This window comes from Hyla sarda, chromosome 7 (assembly GCF_029499605.1).
Source record: "Hyla sarda isolate aHylSar1 chromosome 7, aHylSar1.hap1, whole genome shotgun sequence".
Classification (NCBI taxonomy): domain Eukaryota; kingdom Metazoa; phylum Chordata; class Amphibia; order Anura; family Hylidae; genus Hyla; species Hyla sarda.
The window spans coordinates 8,704,571-8,725,375 of record NC_079195.1 but is presented as its reverse complement, the minus strand read 5'-3'; the positions used below and the strand labels follow the sequence as shown (position 1 = coordinate 8,725,375).

The window sequence follows — 20,805 nt, the reverse complement described above, 5'->3', positions numbered from 1 at the left end:
TGGTGAATATGCAAAGATTGTGTGAAACAGGGGACGCTGCTCCCCGAAACGCGTCTGGTCCAAGTCTGCCTTTGCACAAGACGTTCGGGACTATTTGGATTATTTGTCCACCACTATTGGTCTTTTACTGCCCTCTCAGCTTCTCCCCGCGCCCTCGGGGTATAGAGGATAGATCTTTAGCGCTACTGCACATACAAGTATCCTCAGTGGGCTCGTAACTGCGAGCCTCCAGCGCTGCACAAACTGTTTATTGGACATATCCTATTACAGACATTGTCTATAATCCGCCCCCATTGTCCACCGTTTCAGTGCGATACTATTATAACGTCATGTTTTAAATGTTTATAAGTAACTTTTACCATTCTATTTTATTGATCTGTCTGCAGCCCTGCCCCAGACCTCACAGTATTATTCAATAAATGTCCTTATATTTTATATCTTATTATCAGACACTTCCTTTCCTTCTTTTTTATTTATCTCTATTTATTCTGCCTTATTCTACATTTTCTTCCAAGCCTAGTAGGACTGCTAGTTTTCCATTTTTTAAACCAGTATATATTTGGCACACGGGTACGTGTAACGCAGTTTCCCCGGTTTAGGTCTCTTATATTTTACGTGGAGCTCCCGCACATTATAAGCTATTGAACAGCTGGATATCAGTGAGTGTATATATGCAATACTATCCCACTTTCCTTGTATGGTATGTTCTCTATACTCTGCTTTGTAGGGCACAGTCTCTATACCTATCCTTATAGGGCACAGTCTCTATACTTCCCCTTGTAGGACATCGTCTCTATACCTATCCTTATAGGGCACAGTATCTATACCTTTCCTTATAGGACACAGTATCTCTACTTTCCCTTATAGGGCACAGTCTCTATCCCTTTCCTTATAGGGCACAGTCTCTATCCCTTTTCTTATAGGGCACAGTCTCTATCCCTTTTCTTATAGGGCACAGTCTCTATCCCTTTCCTTATAGGGCACAGTCTTTATACTTCCCCTTATAGGGCACAGTCTCTATCCCTTTTCTTATAGGGCACAGTCTCTATCCCTTGCCTTATAGGGCACAGTCTCTATCCCTTTCCTTATAGGGCACAGTCTTTATATGTTCCCTTATAGGGCACAGTCTCTATCCCTTTCCTTATAGGGTACAGTCTCTATCCCTTTTCTTATAGGGCATAGTCTCTATCCCTTTTCTTATAGGGCACAGTCTTTATACTTTCCATTATAGGGCACAGTCTTTATACTTTCCCTTATAGGGCACAGTCTCTATCCCTTTCCTTATAGGGCACAGTCTCTGTCCTTTTCCTTATAGGGCACAGTCTCTATCCCTTTCCTTATAGGGTACAGTCTCTATCCCTTTCCTTATAGGGCACAGTCTTTGTCCTTTTCCTTATAGGGCACAGTCTTTATACTTTCCCTTATAGGGCACAGTCTCTATCCCTTATAGGGCACAGTCTCTATCCATTTTCTTATAGGGCACAGTCTCTATCCCTTTCCTCATAGGGCACAGTCTCTATCCCTTTTCTTACAGGGCACAGTCTCTATCCCTTTTCTTACAGGGAACAGTCTCTATCCCTTTCCTTATAGGGCACAGTCTCTATCCCTTCCCTTATAGGGCACAGTCTCTATCCCTTTTCTTACAGGGCACAGTCTCCATCCCTTTCCTTATAGGGCACAGTCTCTATCCCTTTTCTTACAGGGCACAGTCTCTATCCCTTTCCTTATAGGGCACAGTCTCTATCCCTTTCCTTATAGGGCACAGTCTCTATCCCTTATAGGGCACAGTCTCTCTCCCTTTCCTTATAGGGCACAGTCTCTATCCCTTATAGGGCACAGTCTCTATCCCTTTCCTTATAGGGCACAGTCTCTGTCCTTTTCCTTATAGGGCACAGTCTCTATCCCTTTCCTTATAGGGTACAGTCTCTATCACTTTTCTTATAGGGCATAGTCTCTATCCCTTTTCCTTATAGGGCACAGTCTTTATACTTTCCCTTATAGGGCACAGTCTCTATCCCTTTCCTTATAGGGCACAGTCTTTGTCCTTTTCCTTATAGGGCACAGTCTTTATACTTTCCCTTATAGGGCACAGTCTCTATCCCTTATAGGGCACAGTCTCTATCCATTTTCTTATAGGGCACAGTCTCTATCCCTTTCCTCATAGGGCACAGTCTCTATCCCTTTTCTTACAGGGCACAGTCTCTATCCCGTTTCTTACAGGGAACAGTCTCTATCCCTTTCCTTATAGGGCACAGTCTCTATCCCTTCCCTTATAGGGCACAGTCTCTATCCCTTTTCTTACAGGGCACAGTCTCTATCCCTTTCCTTATAGGGCACAGTCTCTATCCCTTTTCTTACAGGGCACAGTCTCTATCCCTTTCCTTATAGGGCACAGTCTCTATCCCTTTCCTTATAGGGCACAGTCTCTATCCCTTATAGGGCACAGTCTCTATCCCTTTCCTTATAGGGCACAGTCTCTATCCCTTCCCTTATAGGGCACAGTCTCTATGCCTTTCCTTATAGGGCACAGTCTCTATCCCTTTCCTTATAGGGCACAGTCTCTATCCCTTTCCTTATAGGGCACAGTCTCTATCCCTTTCCTTATAGGGCACAGTCTCTATCCCTTTCCTTATAGGGCACAGTCTCTATCCCTTTCCTTATAGGGCACAGTCTCTATGCCTTTCCTTATAGGGCACAGTCTCTATCCCTTTCCTTATAGGGCACAGTCTCTATCCCTTTCCTTATAGGGCACAGTCTCTATCCCTTTCCTTATAGGGCACAGTCTCTATCCCTTATAGGGCACAGTCTCTATGCCTTTCCTTATAGGGCACAGTCTCTATGCCTTTCCTTATAGGGCACAGTCTCTATCCCTTTCCTTATAGGGCACAGTATCTATACTTTCCCTTTGAGGACAGATTTATCAATCTACCTGAAATTATATCTGTCTGGTTTTGCCGATATCAACCAATTACAGCTCAGCTTTCATTTTACCAGAGATTGTTATAGGATGTAATTAATGTTATAGGGGTGGCCCCATTAATAGTAGGTCTAAACTGACGCATTTTGTGAAATGAAACATATTTCAAAAGTACAAACATTTCTAACAGTGTAATATATTAGATCTCTATGGGGGATGTATCAAAGGTAGAGGTAGAATGGTGCAGTTGCCCATAGCAACCAATCAGATTGCTTCTTTTGTTTAAAAAAAAAAAAATACAAGACGCGATCTGATTGGTTGCTATGGGTAACTACACAGGTGTTGATAAATCTCCCCAATAGACTTCCTTATCCCTATGTATCTGTATTGTTTGGATAACTGTTGCCCTTGGTGACGACCCCCAGAGGTGATCGCACATGCTCAGTACGCCTGAGGTCTCCAGCTGCTGGTCTCCACTGTGCATATGAGCAAGGGGGATTGTGGGAAAGTGTCTGCTCTGTTGCCTGGCAACAACATGGTCAGAGAAAAAAGCAGGAAGTGATCAGATCCATGGGGAGAAGAACCGTACAGGGATGTCATTTACTTTACTGTTCTCCTTACATATATTTATGTGGTCCCTTCTGATATATTAAAAAGGGGTACTCCGCTGATCAGCGTTTGGAACAAACTGTTCCGAACGCTGGTGCCGGGAGCTTGTGACGTCATAGCCCCGCTCCCTCATGATGTCACGCCCCGCCTCCTCAATGCAAGTCTATGGGAGGGGGCGTGACGGACGTCACGCCCCCTCCCATAGACTTGCATTGAGGGCGCAGGACGTGACATCATGAGGGGGCAGGGCTATGACATCACGAGCTCCCGCCGCCTGCTCCAGCGTTCGGAACGATGAGCAGCGGAGTACCCCTTTAACTTTGCCTTGTGTGACAACTCCTTTAACCCCTTAAAGGGGTACTCCGGTGGAAAACTTTTTTTTTTTTTTTTTTTTTAAATCAACTGGTGCCAGAAAGTAAAACAGATTTGTAAATTACTTCTATTAAAAAAAATCTTAATCCTTCTAGTACTTATTAGCTGCTGAATACTAAAGAGGAAATTCTTTTCTATTTGGAACACAATGCTTTCTGCTGACATCACGAGCACTGTGCTCTCTGCTGACATCATGACCACAGTGCTCTCTGCTGACATCTCTGTCCATTTTAGGAACTGTCCAGAGCAGCATGTGTTTGCTATGGGGATTTTCTCCTACTCTGAACAGTTCTTAAAATGGACAGAGATGTCAGCAGAGAGCACTGTGCTCATGATGTCAGCAGAGAGCTCTGTGTTCCAAAAAGAAAAGAATTTCCACTGTAGTATTCAGCAGCTAATAAGTACAGGAAGGATTAAGATTTTTTAATAGAAGTAAGTTACAAATCTGTTTAACTTTCTGGCACCAGTTGATTTAAAAAAAAAAAGTTTTCCACCGGAGTACCCCTTTAAGGACGAGACCAATTTTCATTTTTCCACTTACGTTTTTTTACACCTTATCTTTATTCTGTAGGTCCATACGTTTACAAGGATACCAAATTAAGTTTTATTTTACTACTATAAAAAATGATAACTACCGTATTTTTCGCCTTATAAAACGCACTTTTTATTCCCCAAAACTGGGGGGGAAAAGTTGGTGCGTCTTATACGGTGAATACACACACCTATCGCGGCGGTCCCTGCGGCCATCAACGGCCGGGACCCGCGGCTAAAACAGGACATCACCGATCGTGGTGATGCCCTGTATTAACCCTTCAGACGCGGCGATCAAAGCTGACCGTCGCGTCTGAAGCGAAAGTGAAACTAACCCGGCTGCTCAGTCGGGCTGTCCGGGACCGCCGCTGTGAAATTTTCACCGCTGCGTCCCGAACAGCTTACAGGACACCGGGAGGGACCTTACCTGCCTCCTCGGTGTCTACTCCGTGGCGGGATCCCCTGCATGGCCGGCGCTCTCCTTCGACTTCATCACGTCGCGGCGCACGCCGCCCCGTCATCCAATAGGAGCGGCGTGGGTAGCGACGTGATGGCGGCGACGTTATGACGGCGACGGGGAGAGCGTGGATCCCGGGGAAGAAGACATCCGGAGCGTCGGGGACACCCGGGGACGCAGCGACAGCGAGGGAGCGACATCCAGGGCAGCGGTGACGGGTCCTGAGCGGCGGGGACACGTGAGTATTACCTCCTATACCAGTGGTCTTCAACCTGCGGACCTCCAGATGTTGCAAAACTACAACTCCCAGCATGCCCGGACAGCCGTTGGCTGTCCGGGCATGCTGGGAGTTGCAGTTTTGCTACATCTGGAGGTCCGCAGGTTGAAGATCACTGTTGGGTTCAGAATCTTTTTTTTCTAGATTTTGTACTTTTAAATTGGGTGCGTCTTATATGCCGGTGCGTCTTATAGGGCGAAAAATACGGTACATGCACCAAAATCTGTATGCTAAAAAATTTCCTCATCTGACCCCTATAACTTTTTTATTTTTCCGCATTCGGGGCTATATGAGGGCTCATTGTTTGCGCCGTGGTCTGTAGTTTTTAGTGGTACCATTTTTGTTTTGATGGTACTTTATTATTTTTTTATGGTATATGAAGTGACCAAAAATGCACAATTTTGGAATTTGGTATTTTTTTTTACGTGTACGCCATATGACCGTGCGGTTTAAGTAACCTTATATTTTAAGAGTTCGGACATTTACACCCGCAGCGGTACCACATATGTTTATGTTTATTTTTTATTACAATATTTAATTAAAAAACGGGAAAAGGGTGGATTTTTTTTTATTAGGGAAGGGGTTAATTCACTTTTATTAACTTTTTTTTTTTTTTTTTTTTACACTTTATTACTTTTTTTTTAGTCCCCATAGGGGGATATAACACGCAATCTTGCGATTGCAGACGCTGTTCAGTGCTGATAATTAATCAGTGTTATCGGTGGCCTGCCATGGCTGACATCAGAGCACCGATCAGATGGCGAGGGGGATGGATTGCAACGTCTAGGCCCGATCAGGGATGTCTGGTATACACCGTGGATTCTGGCTGCTGATAGCAATCGGGACCCACCGGGTATGAAGCGCGCTCAGCTTGTGAGCCCACTTCAAACTGCAGGAGTAGGACCAGGGCATACCTGTACGCCATCCGTCCTCAAGTGAGCAGTGATTGGTCGCTATGGGCAAAACTAGACAGCTTTGGTTTCAGACAGATATATCTAGGCCAATAAGCACAGTTTTTATACTTCCCCTTGTAATTCACGGTCTCTATACATTCTGTATGTAGGATACAGTCTCTATACTTTCTGTATGCAGGATACAGTCTCTATACTTTCTGTATGTAGGATACAGTCTCTATACTTTCTGTATGTAGGATACGGTCTCTATACATTCTGTATGTAGGATACAGTCTCTATACTTTCTGTATGTAGGATACAGTCTCTATACTTTCTGTATGTAGGATACAGTCTCTATACTTTCTGTATGTAGGATACAGTCTCTATACTTTCTGTATGCAGGATACGGTCTCTATACTTTCTGTATGTAGGATACGGTCTCTATACTTTCTATATGTAGGATACAGTCTCTATACATTCTGTATGTAGGATACAGTCTCTATACTTTCTGTATGTAGGATACGGTCTCTATACTTTCTGTATGTAGGATACGGTCTCTATACTTTCTGTTTGTAGGATACGGTCTCTATACTTTCTGTATGCAGGATACAGTCTCTATACTTTCTGTATGCAGGATACAGTCTCTATACGTTCTGTATGTAGGATACCGTCTCTATACTTTCTGTATGCAGGATACAGTCTCTATACTTTCTGTATGCAGGATACGGTCTCTATACTTTCTGTATGCAGGATACAGTCTCTATATTTTTTGTATGCAGGATACAGTCTCTATACATTCTGTATGTAGGATACAGTCTCTATACTTTCTGTATGTAGGATACAGTCTCTATACTTTCTGTATGTAGGATACGGTCTCTATACTTTCTGTATGCAGGATACAGTCTCTATACGTTCTGTATGTAGGATATAGTCTCTATACTTTCTGTATGCAGGATACAGTCTCTATACTTTCTGTATGCAGGATACAGTCTCAATACTTTCTGTATGTAGGATGCAGTCTCTATACATTCTATAAGTAGGATACGGTCTCTATACTTTCTGTATGTAGGATACGGTCTCTATACTTTCTGTTTGTAGGATACGGTCTCTATACTTTCTGTATGCAGGATACAGTCTCTATACTTTCTGTATGCAGGATACAGTCTCTATACGTTCTGTATGTAGGATACCGTCTCTATACTTTCTGTATGCAGGATACAGTCTCTATACTTTCTGTATGCAGGATACGGTCTCTATACTTTCTGTATGCAGGATACAGTCTCTATATTTTTTGTATGCAGGATACAGTCTCTATACATTCTGTATGTAGGATACAGTCTCTATACTTTCTGTATGTAGGATACGGTCTCTATACTTTCTGTATGCAGGATACAGTCTCTATACGTTCTGTATGTAGGATATAGTCTCTATACTTTCTGTATGCAGGATACAGTCTCTATACTTTCTGTATGCAGGATACAGTCTCAATACTTTCTGTATGTAGGATGCAGTCTCTATACATTCTATAAGTAGGATACGGTCTCTATACTTTCTGTATGTAGGATACGGTCTCTATACTTTCTGTATGCAGGATACAGTCTCTATACTTTCTATATGTAGCATACAGTCTTTATACTTTCTGTATGTAGGATACGGTCTCTATACTTTCTGTATGTAGGATACAGTCTCTATACTTTCTGTATGTAGGATACATTCTCTATACATTCTGTATGCAGGATACAGTCTCTATACTTTCTGTATGTAGGATACGGTCTCTATACTTTCTGTATGTAGGATACGGTCTCTATACTTTCTGTAAGTAGGATGCAGTCTCTATACTTTTTGTATGCAGGATACAGTCTCTATACTTTCTGCATGCAGGATACAGTCTCTACACTTTCTGTATGCAGGATACGGTCTCTATACTTTCTGTATGCAGGATACAGTCTCTATACGTTCTGTATGTAGGATACAGTCTCTATACTTTCTGTATGCAGGATACAGTCTCTATACTTTCTGTATGCAGGATACAGTCTCTATACATTCTGTATGCAGGATACAGTCTGTATACTTTCTGTATGCAGGATACAGTTTCTATACATTCTGTATGTAGGATACAGTCTCTATACTTTCTGTATGTAGGATACATTCTCTATACTTTCTGTATGCAGGATACAGTCTCTATACTTTCTGTATGCAGGATACAGTTTCTATACATTCTGTATGTAGGATACAGTCTCTATACTTTCTGTATGCAGGATACAGTCTCTACTTTCTGTATGCAGGATACAGTCTCTATACTTTTTGTATGCAGGATACAGTCTGTATACTTTCTGTATGTAGGATACGGTCTCTATACTTTCTGTATGTAGGATACAGTCTCTATACTTTCTGTATGCAGGATACAGTCTCTATACTTTCTGTATGCAGGATACAGTCTCTATACTTTCTGTATGCAGGATACGGTCTCTATACTTTCTGTATGCAGGATACAGTCTCTATACTTTCTGTATGTAGGATACGGTCTCTATACTTTCTGTATGTAGGATACAGTCTCTATACTTTCTGTATGCAGGATACAGTCTTTACACTTTCTGTATGCAGGATACGGTCTCTATACTTTCTGTATGCAGGATACAGTCTCTATACTTTCTGTATGTAGGATACGGTCTCTATACTTTCTGTATGTAGGATACAGTCTCTATACTTTCTGTATGCAGGATACAGTCTCAATACTTTCTGTATGTAGGATACAGTCTCTATACTTTTTGTATGCAGGATACAGTCTCTATACTTTCTGTATGCAGGATACAGTCTTTACACTTTCTGTATGCAGGATACAGTCTCTATACTTTCTGTATGCAGGATACAGTCTCTATAATTTCTGTATGCAGGATACAGTCTCAATACTTTCTCTATGTAGGATACGGTCTCTATACTTTCTGTATGCAGGATACAGTCTCTATACTTTCTGTATGTAGGATACAGTCTCTATACTTTCTGTATGCAGGATACAGTCTCTACTTTCTGTATGCAGGATACAGTCTCTATACTTTCTGTATGTAGGATACAGTCTCTATACTTTCTGTATGTAGGATACAGTCTCTATACTTTCTGTATGTAGGATACAGTCTCTATACTTTCTGTATGTAGGATACGGTCTCTATACTTTGTGTATGCAGCATACAGTCTCTATACTTTCTGTATGTAGGATACAGTCTCTATACTTTCTGTATGTAGGATACAGTCTCTATACTTTCTGTATGTAGGATACAGTCTCTATAATTTCTGTATGTAGGATACAGTCTCTATACTTTCTGTATGTAGGATACAGTCTCTATACTTTCTCTTGTAGTGCACACTCTATATACAGTAAGTTCCTTTCTAGATTACATTCTCTATACCTTCCTTGTGTAGGACATAGTCTCTATACCTTCCTGTGTAGGACATAGTCTCTATACCTTCCTTGTGTAGGATATAGTCTCTATATCTTCCTGTGTAGGATATAGTCTCTATACCTTCCTTGTGCAGGACATGGTCTCTATACCTTCCTTGTGTAGGACATAGTTTCTATACCTTCCTCGTGTAGGACATAGTCTCTATACCTTCCTCGTGTAGGACATAGTCTCTATACCTTCCTTGTGTAGGACATGGTCTCCATACCTTCCTGTGTAGGACATAGTCTCTATACCTTCCTGTGTAGGACATGGTCTCTATACCTTCCTGTGTAGGACATGGTCTCTATACCTTCCTTGTGTAGGACATGGTCTCTATACCTTCCTGTGTAGGACATAGTCTCTATACCTTCCTGTGTAGGATATAGTCTCTATACCTTCCTTGTGTAGGACATAGTCTCTATGCCTTCCTGTGTAGGACATAGTCTCTATACCTTCCTCGTGTAGGATATAGTCTCTATACCTTCCTCGTGTAGGACATAGTCTCTATACCTTCCTCGTGTAGGATATAGTCTCTATATCTTCCTGTGTAGGATATAGTCTCTATACCTTCCTCGTGTAGGACATAGTCTCTATACCTTCCTCGTGTAGGACATAGTCTCTATACCTTCCTCGTGTAGGACATAGTCTCTATACCTTCCTTGTGTAGGACATAGTCTCTATACCTTCCTTGTGTAGGACATAGTCTCTATACCTTCCTTGTGTAGGACATGGTCTCTATACCTTCCTTGTGTAGGACATAGTCTCTATACCTTCCTCGTGTAGGACATGGTCTCTATACCTTCCTTGTGTAGGACATGGTCTCTATACCTTCCTTGTGTAGGACATGGTCTCTATACCTTCCTTGTGTAGGACATAGTCTCTATACCTTCCTTGTGTAGGACATGGTCTCTATACCTTCCTTGTGTAGGACATAGTCTCTATACCTTCCTTGTGTAGGACATAATCTCTATACCTCCCTTGTGTAGGACATAGGGGGAGATTTATCAATACCCGTGCAGAGGAAAAGTTTCCCAGTTGCCCTTAGCAACCAATCAGATCGCTTCTTTCATTTTGCAGAGGCCTTGTTAAAAATGAAAGAAGAAATCTGATTAGTTGCTATGGGCAACTGGGCAACTTTCCTCTGCACAGGTTTTGATAAATCTCCCTCATAGTCTCTATACCTTCCTTGTGTAGGACATAGTCTCTATACCGTCTTTGTGTAGGACATAGTCTCTATAGCTTCCTTGTGTAGGACATAGTCTCTATACCGTCTTTGTGTAGGACATAGTCTCTATACCTTCCTTGTGTAGGACATAGTCTCTATACCGTCTTTGTGTAAGACATAGTCTCTATACCTCCCTTGTGTAGGACATAGTCTCTATACCGTCTTTGTGTAAGACATAGTCTCTATACCTCCCTTGTGTAGGACATAGTCTCTATACCGTCTTTGTGTAAGACATAGCCTCTATACCTTCCTCGTGTAGGACATGGTCTCCATACCATCCCTTGTAGGACATAGTCTCTATAATTTCTGTTGTAGAATATGATCTTCATACATTGCCTTGTAGGGCACAGTCTCTATACTTTCCTTTGTATGACATACTCTCTATACTTTCTGTATGTAGGATACAGCCTCTATACTTTCTGTATGTAGGGCACAGTCTCTATACTTTCCTTTGTATGACATACTCTCTATACTTTCTGTATGTAGGATACAGCCTCTATACTTTCTGTATGTAGGGCACAGTCTCTATACTTTCCTTTGTTTGACATAGTCTCTATACTTTCCCCTGTAGGGCACAATCTCTATCATTTCTATTATAGGACACAGTCTCCATAAATCTACTCTCTACGCTGCCTTGTGTGACTTAGATGGTATATGATCCATGCTGGGCACAACCTGGGGTGGTCTCCAGTCATCACTCCAGGTTGTTCTCTAGTCATGTTTCTCCAGTTTGTAGCAGATAGGAGGTGTCCTCATGGGGTCGGTGATTACTATGGAGCTCACAGCATTTCCCATTCAGCCGATACGACGCACGGCCGCGATCTCCAGTTGCTGAATTCTCAGAAGTGTATTGTGTCGTCTTGTGAGCAGAACCTGAGCAAATACAGAAGTCTCCATTATGTGATGGGAAGAGGCGACTGATAAAACAACGGGGGTGGGGGTCCGTGTGTATGAAGCGCACACTCTACAGAGAGAGCACGGAGGTGGTGAGAGTCAAGGGAAGATTACCAGGTGCAGATACAAAATGCAATATAAATATAAGATAACCCCCCACCTGCGCCTACACATAGATTGTAAGGGAGGAGATAGTGACCATATAACAGCGGGAGGTAGGGGGTGGTAATAATGTTTTATGGGTTACACCCAAAAAGGAGGTACCAATCAAACATGAATAAACTTTATTGAAATTAATGCACATACATTTAAAATCACAAAAAATATAGGCACTTCAAGAGGAAAGGTACAGAGAATAAGGGGATGGTATCAATAAGTACAGTTAAAATGCAGTAGAACCGAGCAGAAAATATATGTGGTGTCCCGGTACTGGACTTGGTCGTAAGCTCCCATTAGAGATGAGTGAACTTACAGTAAATTCTATTCGTCACGAACTTCACGGCTCGACAGTTGATGATTTATCCTGCATAAATTAGTTCAGCTTTCAGGTGCTCCCGTGGGCTGGAAAAGGTGGATACAGTCCTAGAAGACTCCTTCCTAGGAATGTATCCACCTTTTCCAGCCCACCGGAGCACCGGAAAGCTGAACTAATTTATGCAGGATAAGTCGTCAACTGCCGAGCCGAGAAGTTCGTGACGAATCGAATTTACTGTAAGTTCGCTCATCTCTAGCCCCCATAGTCAGAGTTCCTCCATGCTTTCGGGGCTCTCGTGATGGGTTAACCCCTAGTCGCCTCATAATGCTATCCAAAAAATGTATATATTTAATATATTTTGTCATAGCGTAATAATGTACAGGACCTTGGGTCATGTGACCCTTAATAATTGTGTTATGCTAAGGTTCAAGGACCTTTGGGTCATGTGATGGGTCATGTGATATGCCCATAATGCTTTAGGTCAGGACTGACAGGTTTGCCAAACCAATGAGCTTTGATCCTGCCCCCTTCATATATAAGGGGCTGCTGCCACTTAATTCGCTTTCTTAGCTAGGCCTGAAGCCTTCCACTTCAGCAGTCACCTAAGCGTGAGTTAATCCAGCTCAAAAAACCTACAAATCCTGCAGGACTACTGAACCTAAAACTACCCCTAAATACAGTGGCATAGCGGACAGCAAAGTCAAACCTCATTTCACTACAAAGTCCCGGCAAACCTGTGAGGAGCCTGTATCAGAAGACTGTGTATTATCTGCACTTGCATAAAATCTGCAGTAAAGTTCGTTCTTGGTTTACTACAACCTCTGCTGTGGACAATCCTTTATTCGTCCCTATCGTTCATGGGACGGGTGGCGGTAGGACATATACATAGAGGAAGCCCGCACCCTGGCGTCACGACAATCAAAGGTTAATGCTACACCCTGCATCACTACTCTGCAACACCCCTGTTCACCCTACACCCCTCAAGCTTACCACAGATACAAATTGCACAAACCAGTAAACAATGCAAAATCAGGGAACGTGCAAAGTAACAGCATATGACAAAAGGATAGGTAAAACAAAATCCAGAGCACCTACACCCCAACGCACGTTTCGCGTATGGGCTTCGTCAGGGGGCGTCATTTGACGCCCCCTGACGAAGCCCATACGCGAAACGTGCGTTGGGGTGTAGGTGCTCTGGTGTCCACTTGGGCACATGGCAGGTATATTGCGGAGCTTTGATTTTGTATTACAAATCCTTTTGTCATACGCTGTTCTTACCTTTCATCTTGAAGTGCCTATATGACTCTATTTTTAGTGATTTTAAAGGGGTACTCCACTGGAAAACATTTTTTTTTTTTTTCTTAAATCAACTGGTGATTCTCTCTGCTGACATCTCTGTCCACGTCAGAAACTGTCCAGAGCAGGAGAGGTTTGCTATGGGGATTTGCTCCTGCTCTGGACAGTTCCTGACCTGGACAGAGGTGTCAGCAGAGAGCACTTGTGGTCAGGCAGAAAGGAAATTCAAAAAGAAAAGAACTTCCTGTGTATTATACAGCAGCTGATAAGTACTGGAAGGATTGGGATTTTTTTTTTTTTATAGAAGTAATTTACAAATCTGTTTAACTTTCTGGCACCAGTTGGTTTAAAAAGAAAATTTAAATGTATTTTAAATGTATGTGCATTTATTTCAATAAAGTTTATTCATGTTTGATTACAAAGTGTAACATTGGTGCCTCCTTTTTTGGGTGTAGCGTGTTTGTTTGGTCCGGTACACGCCAAGTTTACATTGCCATTTATAGATGTGTAACTAAAGTTTTATGGGCGACAAAGTCTTGTATGTGTTAGAGTAGGTAGGTACAATAGGTGGTCCAGAAGCTGCTATCGAGCCTCTTCAGTCCAGGGTGATGACGAGTGGTGAACATCATGGACGTCCCATAGACGTATGGGAGGTCCCAGTCCTTCTATGTCCAGTATGATCAGCCCCGGCTGGACCGCCGAGAGATAACGGAGACATCTTGTTATATCACTGTAATCCGCTAATATTTCCCCTTCTCTCTTCTTCTTAGTTCCCATTATCCCAAGTTACCTTTACACCATGACCCATGAATCTAATAACAGTGACTTTCAGGGGGTAACAAGTGGGACCCCAACATCGGGCAGCTTCCAGGCTATCTTCTCCTACTACGACAACACAACCCTGGTCACGGCAAATGTCACAGAGAGGTCACGACCGGAGGGGGCAGACGTGGTAACAACCCAGACACCTGCCCCATTCAGCACGACTCCACCCGATGACTGCCCCAAGGCGGACTCCACCCTACTGAATGAAAACGTCAAAGTGGGATTATTGTTTGCATCAAAGGCAACTGTTCAGCTGCTGACCAATCCGTTCATTGGGCCCCTGACCAACAGGTACAAAGGCGGTGTCACCTGATACATGTCATAAACTCCAACTCTGACCCTGATACATGTCATAAACTAAAAACTCTGACCCTGATACATGTCATAAACCCAAACTCTGACCCCGATACATGTCATAAACCCAAACTCTGACCCCGATACATGTCATAAACCCAAACTCTGACCCCGATACATGTCATAAACTAAAAACTCTGACCCCGATACATGTCATAAACCCAAACTCTGACCCCGATGCATGTCATAAACCCAAACTCTGATCCTGATACATGTCATAAACCCAAACTCTGACCCCGATACATGTCATAAACCCAAACTCTGACCCTGATACATGTCATAAACCCAAACTCTGACCCTGATACATGTCATAAACTAAAAACTCTGACCCTGATACATGTCATAAACCCAAACTCTGACCCCGATACATGTCATAAACCCAAACTCTGACCCCGATACATGTCATAAACCCAAACTCTGACCCTGATGCATGTCATAAACCCAAACTCTGACCCCGATACATGTCATAAACCCAAACTCTGACCCCGATACATGTCATAAACCCAAACTCTGACCCCGATACATGTCATAAACTAAAAACTCTGACCCCGATACATGTCATAAACCCAAACTCTGACCCCGATGCATGTCATAAACCCAAACTCTGATCCTGATACATGTCATAAATAGTGTTGCTCACGAATATTCGCAATTCGAATATTATTCGCGAATATCGCATATTCGCGAATTCGCGAATTTCGCGAATATAGCGCTATATATTCGTAATTACGAATTTTAATTTTTTTTTTTTTTTTTTTTCTTCACAGTACACATCACAGTGATCACCCCTCTCTGCTTCCAGCTTGTGTGGTGTAAAGAAGGCTCTAATACTACTGTGTGAGACTGGCGCGCGAATATTCGCATATGCGAAAATTAGTGTATGCTAATTCCCGCATATGCGCATTTTCGCACATGCGAAGTTTCGCATATGCGAATTTTCACATGTGTTAATTTTCGCATACGCGAACCTTTGCATATGCGAAAATAAAACGGGAATATAACGAATATGCGAATATTCGCGAATATATGACGAATATTCGTCCATATATTCGCGAATATTCGCGAATTCGAATATGGCCTATGCCGCTCAACACTAGTCATAAACCCAAACTCTGACCCCGATACATGTCATAAACCCAAACTCTGACCCTGATACATGTCATAAACCCAAACTCTGACCCTGATACATGTCATAAACCCAAACTCTGACCCTGATGCATGTCATAAACCCAAACTCTGACCCTGATACATGTCATAAACCCAAACTCTGACCCCGATACATGTCATAAACTAAAAACTCTGACCCCGATACATGTCATAAACCCAAACTCTGACCCCGATGCATGTCATAAACCCAAACTCTGATCCTGATACATGTCATAAACCCAAACTCTGACCCCGATACATATCATAAACCCAAACTCTGACCCCGATACATGTCATAAACCCAAACTCTGACCCCAATACATGTCATAAACCCAAACTCTGACCCTGATACATGTCATAAACCCAAACTCTGACCCTGATGCATGTCATAAACCCAAACTCTGACCCTGATACATGTCATAAACCCAAACTCTGACCCCGATACGTCATAAACTAAAAACTCTGACCCCGATACATGTCATAAATCCAAACTCTGACCCAGATGCATGTCATAAACCCAAACTCTGACCCTGATACATGTCATAAACCCAAACTCTGACCCTGATACATGTCATAAACCCAAACTCTGACCCTGATACATGTCATAAACCCAAACTCTGACCCTGATACATGTCATAAACCCAAACTCTGTCACCTGATACATGTCATAAACTCCAACTCTGACCCCTGATACATAATATAGACCCCAACTCTGACCCTGATACATATCACATCCCTCAGATCTGTCACCCAATACATATCACATCCCTTAGATCTGTCACCTGATACATATCACATCCCTCAGATCTGTCACCCGATACATATCACATCCCTCAGATCTGTCACCTGATACATATCCGATAATCAGATCTGTCACCTGATACATATCACATCCCTCAGATCTGTCACCTGATACATATCAAATCCCTCAGATCTGTCACCCGATACATATCACATAATCAGATCTGTCACCCGATACATATCACATCCCTCAGATTTGTCACCCGATACATATCACATCCCTCAGATCTGTCACCTGATACATATCACATCCCTCAGATCTGTCACCTGATACATATCACATCATCAGATTTGTCACCCGATACATATCACATCCCTCAGATCTGTCACCCGATACATATCACATCCCTCCGATCTGTCACCTGATGCATATCACATCCCTCAGATTTGTCACCCGATACATATCACATCCCTCAGATCTGTCACCCGATACATATCACATCCCTCAGATTTGTCACCCGATACATATCACATCTCTCAGATCTGTCACCCGATACATATCACATCTCTCAGATCTGTCACCTGATACATATCACATCCCTCAGATTTGTCACCCGATACATATCACATCTCTCCGATCTGTCACCCGATACATATCACATCTCTCAGATCTGTCACCTGATACATATCACATCCCTCAGATCTGTCACCCGATACATATCACATCCCTCCGATCTGTCACCCGATACATATCACATCCCTCCGATCTGTCACCTGATACATATCACATCCCTCCGATCTGTCACCCGATACATATCACATCCCTCAGATCTGTCACCCGATACATATCACATCCCTCAGATCTGTCACCCGATACATATCACATCCCTCAGTCTGTCACCCGATACATATCACATCCCTCCGATCTGTCACCCGATACATATCACATCCCTCCGATCTGTCACCCGATACATATCACATCCCTCCGATCTGTCACCCGATACATATCACATCCCTCAGATCTACCACCCGATACATATCACATCCCTCAGATCTGTCACCCGATACATATCACATCCCTCAGTCTGTCACCCGATACATATCACATCCCTCCGATCTGTCACCCGATACATATCACATCCCTCCGATCTGTCACCCGATACATATCACATCCCTCCGATCTGTCACCTGATACATATCACATCACTCAGATCTGTCACCCGATACATATCACATCCCTCAGATCTGTCACCCGATACATATCACATCCCTCAGATCTGTCACCCGATACATATCACATCCCTCAGATCTGTCACCTGATACATATCACATCCCTCAGATCTGTCACCTGATACATATCACATCCCTCAGATCTGTCACCTGATACATATCACATCCCTCAGATCTGTCACCTGATACATATCACATCTCTCCGATCTGTCACCCGATACATATCACATCTCTCAGATCTGTCACCTGATACATATCACATCCCTCAGATCTGTCACCCGATACATATCACATCCCTCAGATCTGTCACCTGATACATATCACATGTTATTTTTATTTCTTCATACAGGATTGGTTATCAGATCCCAATGTTCGCTGGCTTCTGCATTATGTTTCTCTCCACAATCAGTAAGTAGCTGCTGGGTGGATTCGGGGTCACTATTATATTCATATATTTTTATTACCTCTCCGTCCTCTGTCCGCAGTGTTCGCCTTCTCAGGGACTTACACTTTACTGTTCATTGCAAGATCGCTGCAAGGAATCGGATCATCCTGCTCCTCTGTGGCAGGTAGGTCACATATCCCAATTTTTTGGAAGGTTAGTTCAGAATGAATTAGGTTTTTTCTAAATTGTACAAAAAATTCAAATGTGTTTGAATCAGAATTTTTTGTGATTTGTCCAGTCATTTGCTGTATGCCTGACCAGTGGTGAAGCTAGAACCCGTGAAGTGTAAACATACTCACCCCCTCCCAGCTTCTGTCTGCGGCCAGGCCTGGAGCGGAGTTTTCAGCCATGGCACACTATACTAGAGCACAGCAGAGGGAAACCCCCATTCAGGTTTGGTCACAGACAGGAGGTGAGTATCATTACATTCCTTCACAAGTTGAGGAGCAGGGACTCCTGTCATAAAAATATGGTTTTGGTTTTCATTAACTTTGTACCAATGTGTATGGACACGTTTATGCCTCACACATTGTTTTATTCATGTGGATTTCGAGTGAATTTGGTGTGCACCCCATACATGTGAGTGGGGATCTGGTTAATTGGAATCTTATTGAGGAGCATTGTGTGTTTCTGATACTGGTCATGGACATGTTGATGTATAAGTCCATCTTAAAGGGGCATTCCGGTAACAGAATTGTACTTAAATAAGTATATTTTCACAAAGAAAGCGAGTTCAGCCAGCACCCCCATATTATATAATTACTGTGCATACAAGATTCGGGTATCGGACTCAGGTGTATATGTCAGCAGGAAAGTAAGCGCTACACGCTAAGAAATGAACAGCAGCATATATGACTCCACAAAAAAGAAAAAGAAAGCGGAGCGCTCACCAGTCCATAGCAGGCAGGCCAGGCAGATACGATAATCCAAGTACCGAGCACCGGGGGCCTGACGAAGTGCCTAGGGGCGTGTAACGGTCCGTGGCCCAACGCATGAGCTCCCCCCTGTTTCCATCCGACGCCTCCCTGCTTGGACCGGTGCTCGGTCCTTGGATTATCGTATCTGCCTGGCCTGCCTGCTATGGACTGGTGAGCGCTCCGCTTTCTTTTTCTTTTTTGTGGAGTCATGTATTTAAATAAGACTATCACGGCAAGACATATAACTTACTAATATAGTGTTATCAATAGTTGTACTGGCTTCAGCATGCTTTTGATTGTCCTATCCCTGACAGGAAGTTGTGTAGTCCTGTCATTGTCAGTGTGGTATTGTTTCAGCACTTCCCTGTCACCTGATAGGAAGTTTTCTAGTCTTCTCATTTGCAATATGATGTGGTCTTAGCAGCTCCCTGGCTCCTTTCTCTCCTAACAGGAAGTTGTGTAGTTCTTCTTTTATTGTCAGTGTGGTGTTGTCTTAGCAGATCCCCAACTCCTACCTCTCTCCTGTCAGGAAGGTGTGTAGTCCTCCATATGACAGTGTGGTGTTCAATTCATCTCCTCAGCTCCTCCCTCTTTCTCCTGACAGAAAGTTGTGTGGTCCTCTCATTGTCAGTGTGGTGTTGTCTTAGCAGGCTCCTCCCTTTTTTCTGAGACAACAGACCATTCTCTACTGTCTCAGGAGGCGTGGATAGATCTTGTCTCTGAGCAATAGCCCCACCCCTTGAGTGATGTCATCACTTTTGACCAGTCCCTACAGTCTACATCACCATCTCCCTGTTATATATACCTTTATTGGCAAATATATGGAGAGTGAGGTGTGGATACAGAATGCTGCCTTGAGCTGAACAATGTCACAAGTAGAGAAGCAGACAGGGAATGTATACAGCAGGTGTTGCATCCTCACTGATGGTGTGATAGTCTTCTGAGATGATCTGCAGCAAGTCTGGGTAAGGAACTGTCAGGAGTGCTGTGGGAGCAAAGTAGGCAGGGTGGGAGAACTATGATGGAGAGCTGAGGGAAAGCAATGCATTCTGGGAATTGATGTACTGAGAAACAGCTTAACCAAGACGTAGAACCAGGATGTACAGGACTAAGACCCCCAAAACAAATGGATTTATGGTGGTTTTAGGACTGGGACAGACAGGTAAGCAATGCTTTATGTTCCTGCATCATACTTATCTTTTTACCTGAAGTCAGAATACCCCTTTAAATTCAAAGGGATTTGTAGCTCTCAAGATTTTTCGCTTCTGTATCTTCCGTGGTGATAACTGTTCCATGAGTTTTTAATTTCCTCACATTCCTCCTAAAGGTCACGGAGTATCTCCGGCCTCGTGAAGGGGGATTAGGGCTTCGGACGGAGGCAGCGGGGCCATTAATCCCTGTGTTTGCTCTGCAGGTATGGGGATGCTGGCCAGTGTGTACACAGACGACGAGGAGCGAGGCAACGCCATGGGGATCGCGCTGGGAGGACTTGCCATGGGAGTGCTGGGTCAGTTCAATAACCCAATCTGTATTTCACTTATTATTATTATTATTATTATTATTATTAAAACCACATTTCCTAATTTTGCCTATAATTATTATTATATATTTCCGACATTATTATTTATACAGTCATATCAAGAAATGATAAAAAATGAGGGTAGCAACTCGCAGGTTCCTTACGTTCTTCTTTATTTCAACGCTTCTTTACCAACGCTCAGGGCCAGGAAGCTCAGTGCTTTGAAAGGGGTACTCCGTCCCTAG

General features: G+C 43.0%; 1 protein-coding gene across 2 annotated transcripts in view; it reads left to right on the top strand.

Moving 5' to 3' along the window:
• SLC18A2 (solute carrier family 18 member A2) overlaps positions 1–20,805 on the top strand; it is a 125,886-nt gene that overhangs the window by 59,087 nt on the left and 45,994 nt on the right. Inside the window, exons 1-5 of one of the 2 annotated variants that reach the window (XM_056529778.1) lie at positions 10,686–11,729; positions 14,154–14,499; positions 18,029–18,087; positions 18,165–18,248; positions 20,456–20,548. In XM_056529778.1, the coding sequence (XP_056385753.1) occupies positions 11,669–11,729; positions 14,154–14,499; positions 18,029–18,087; positions 18,165–18,248; positions 20,456–20,548 (643 nt within the window). In that variant the 5' untranslated portion in view covers positions 10,686–11,668. Of the gene's footprint in view, positions 1–10,685; positions 11,730–14,153; positions 14,500–18,028; positions 18,088–18,164; positions 18,249–20,455; positions 20,549–20,805 lie in introns of those variants that run through there. The other variant, XM_056529777.1, reaches the window with a different exon arrangement.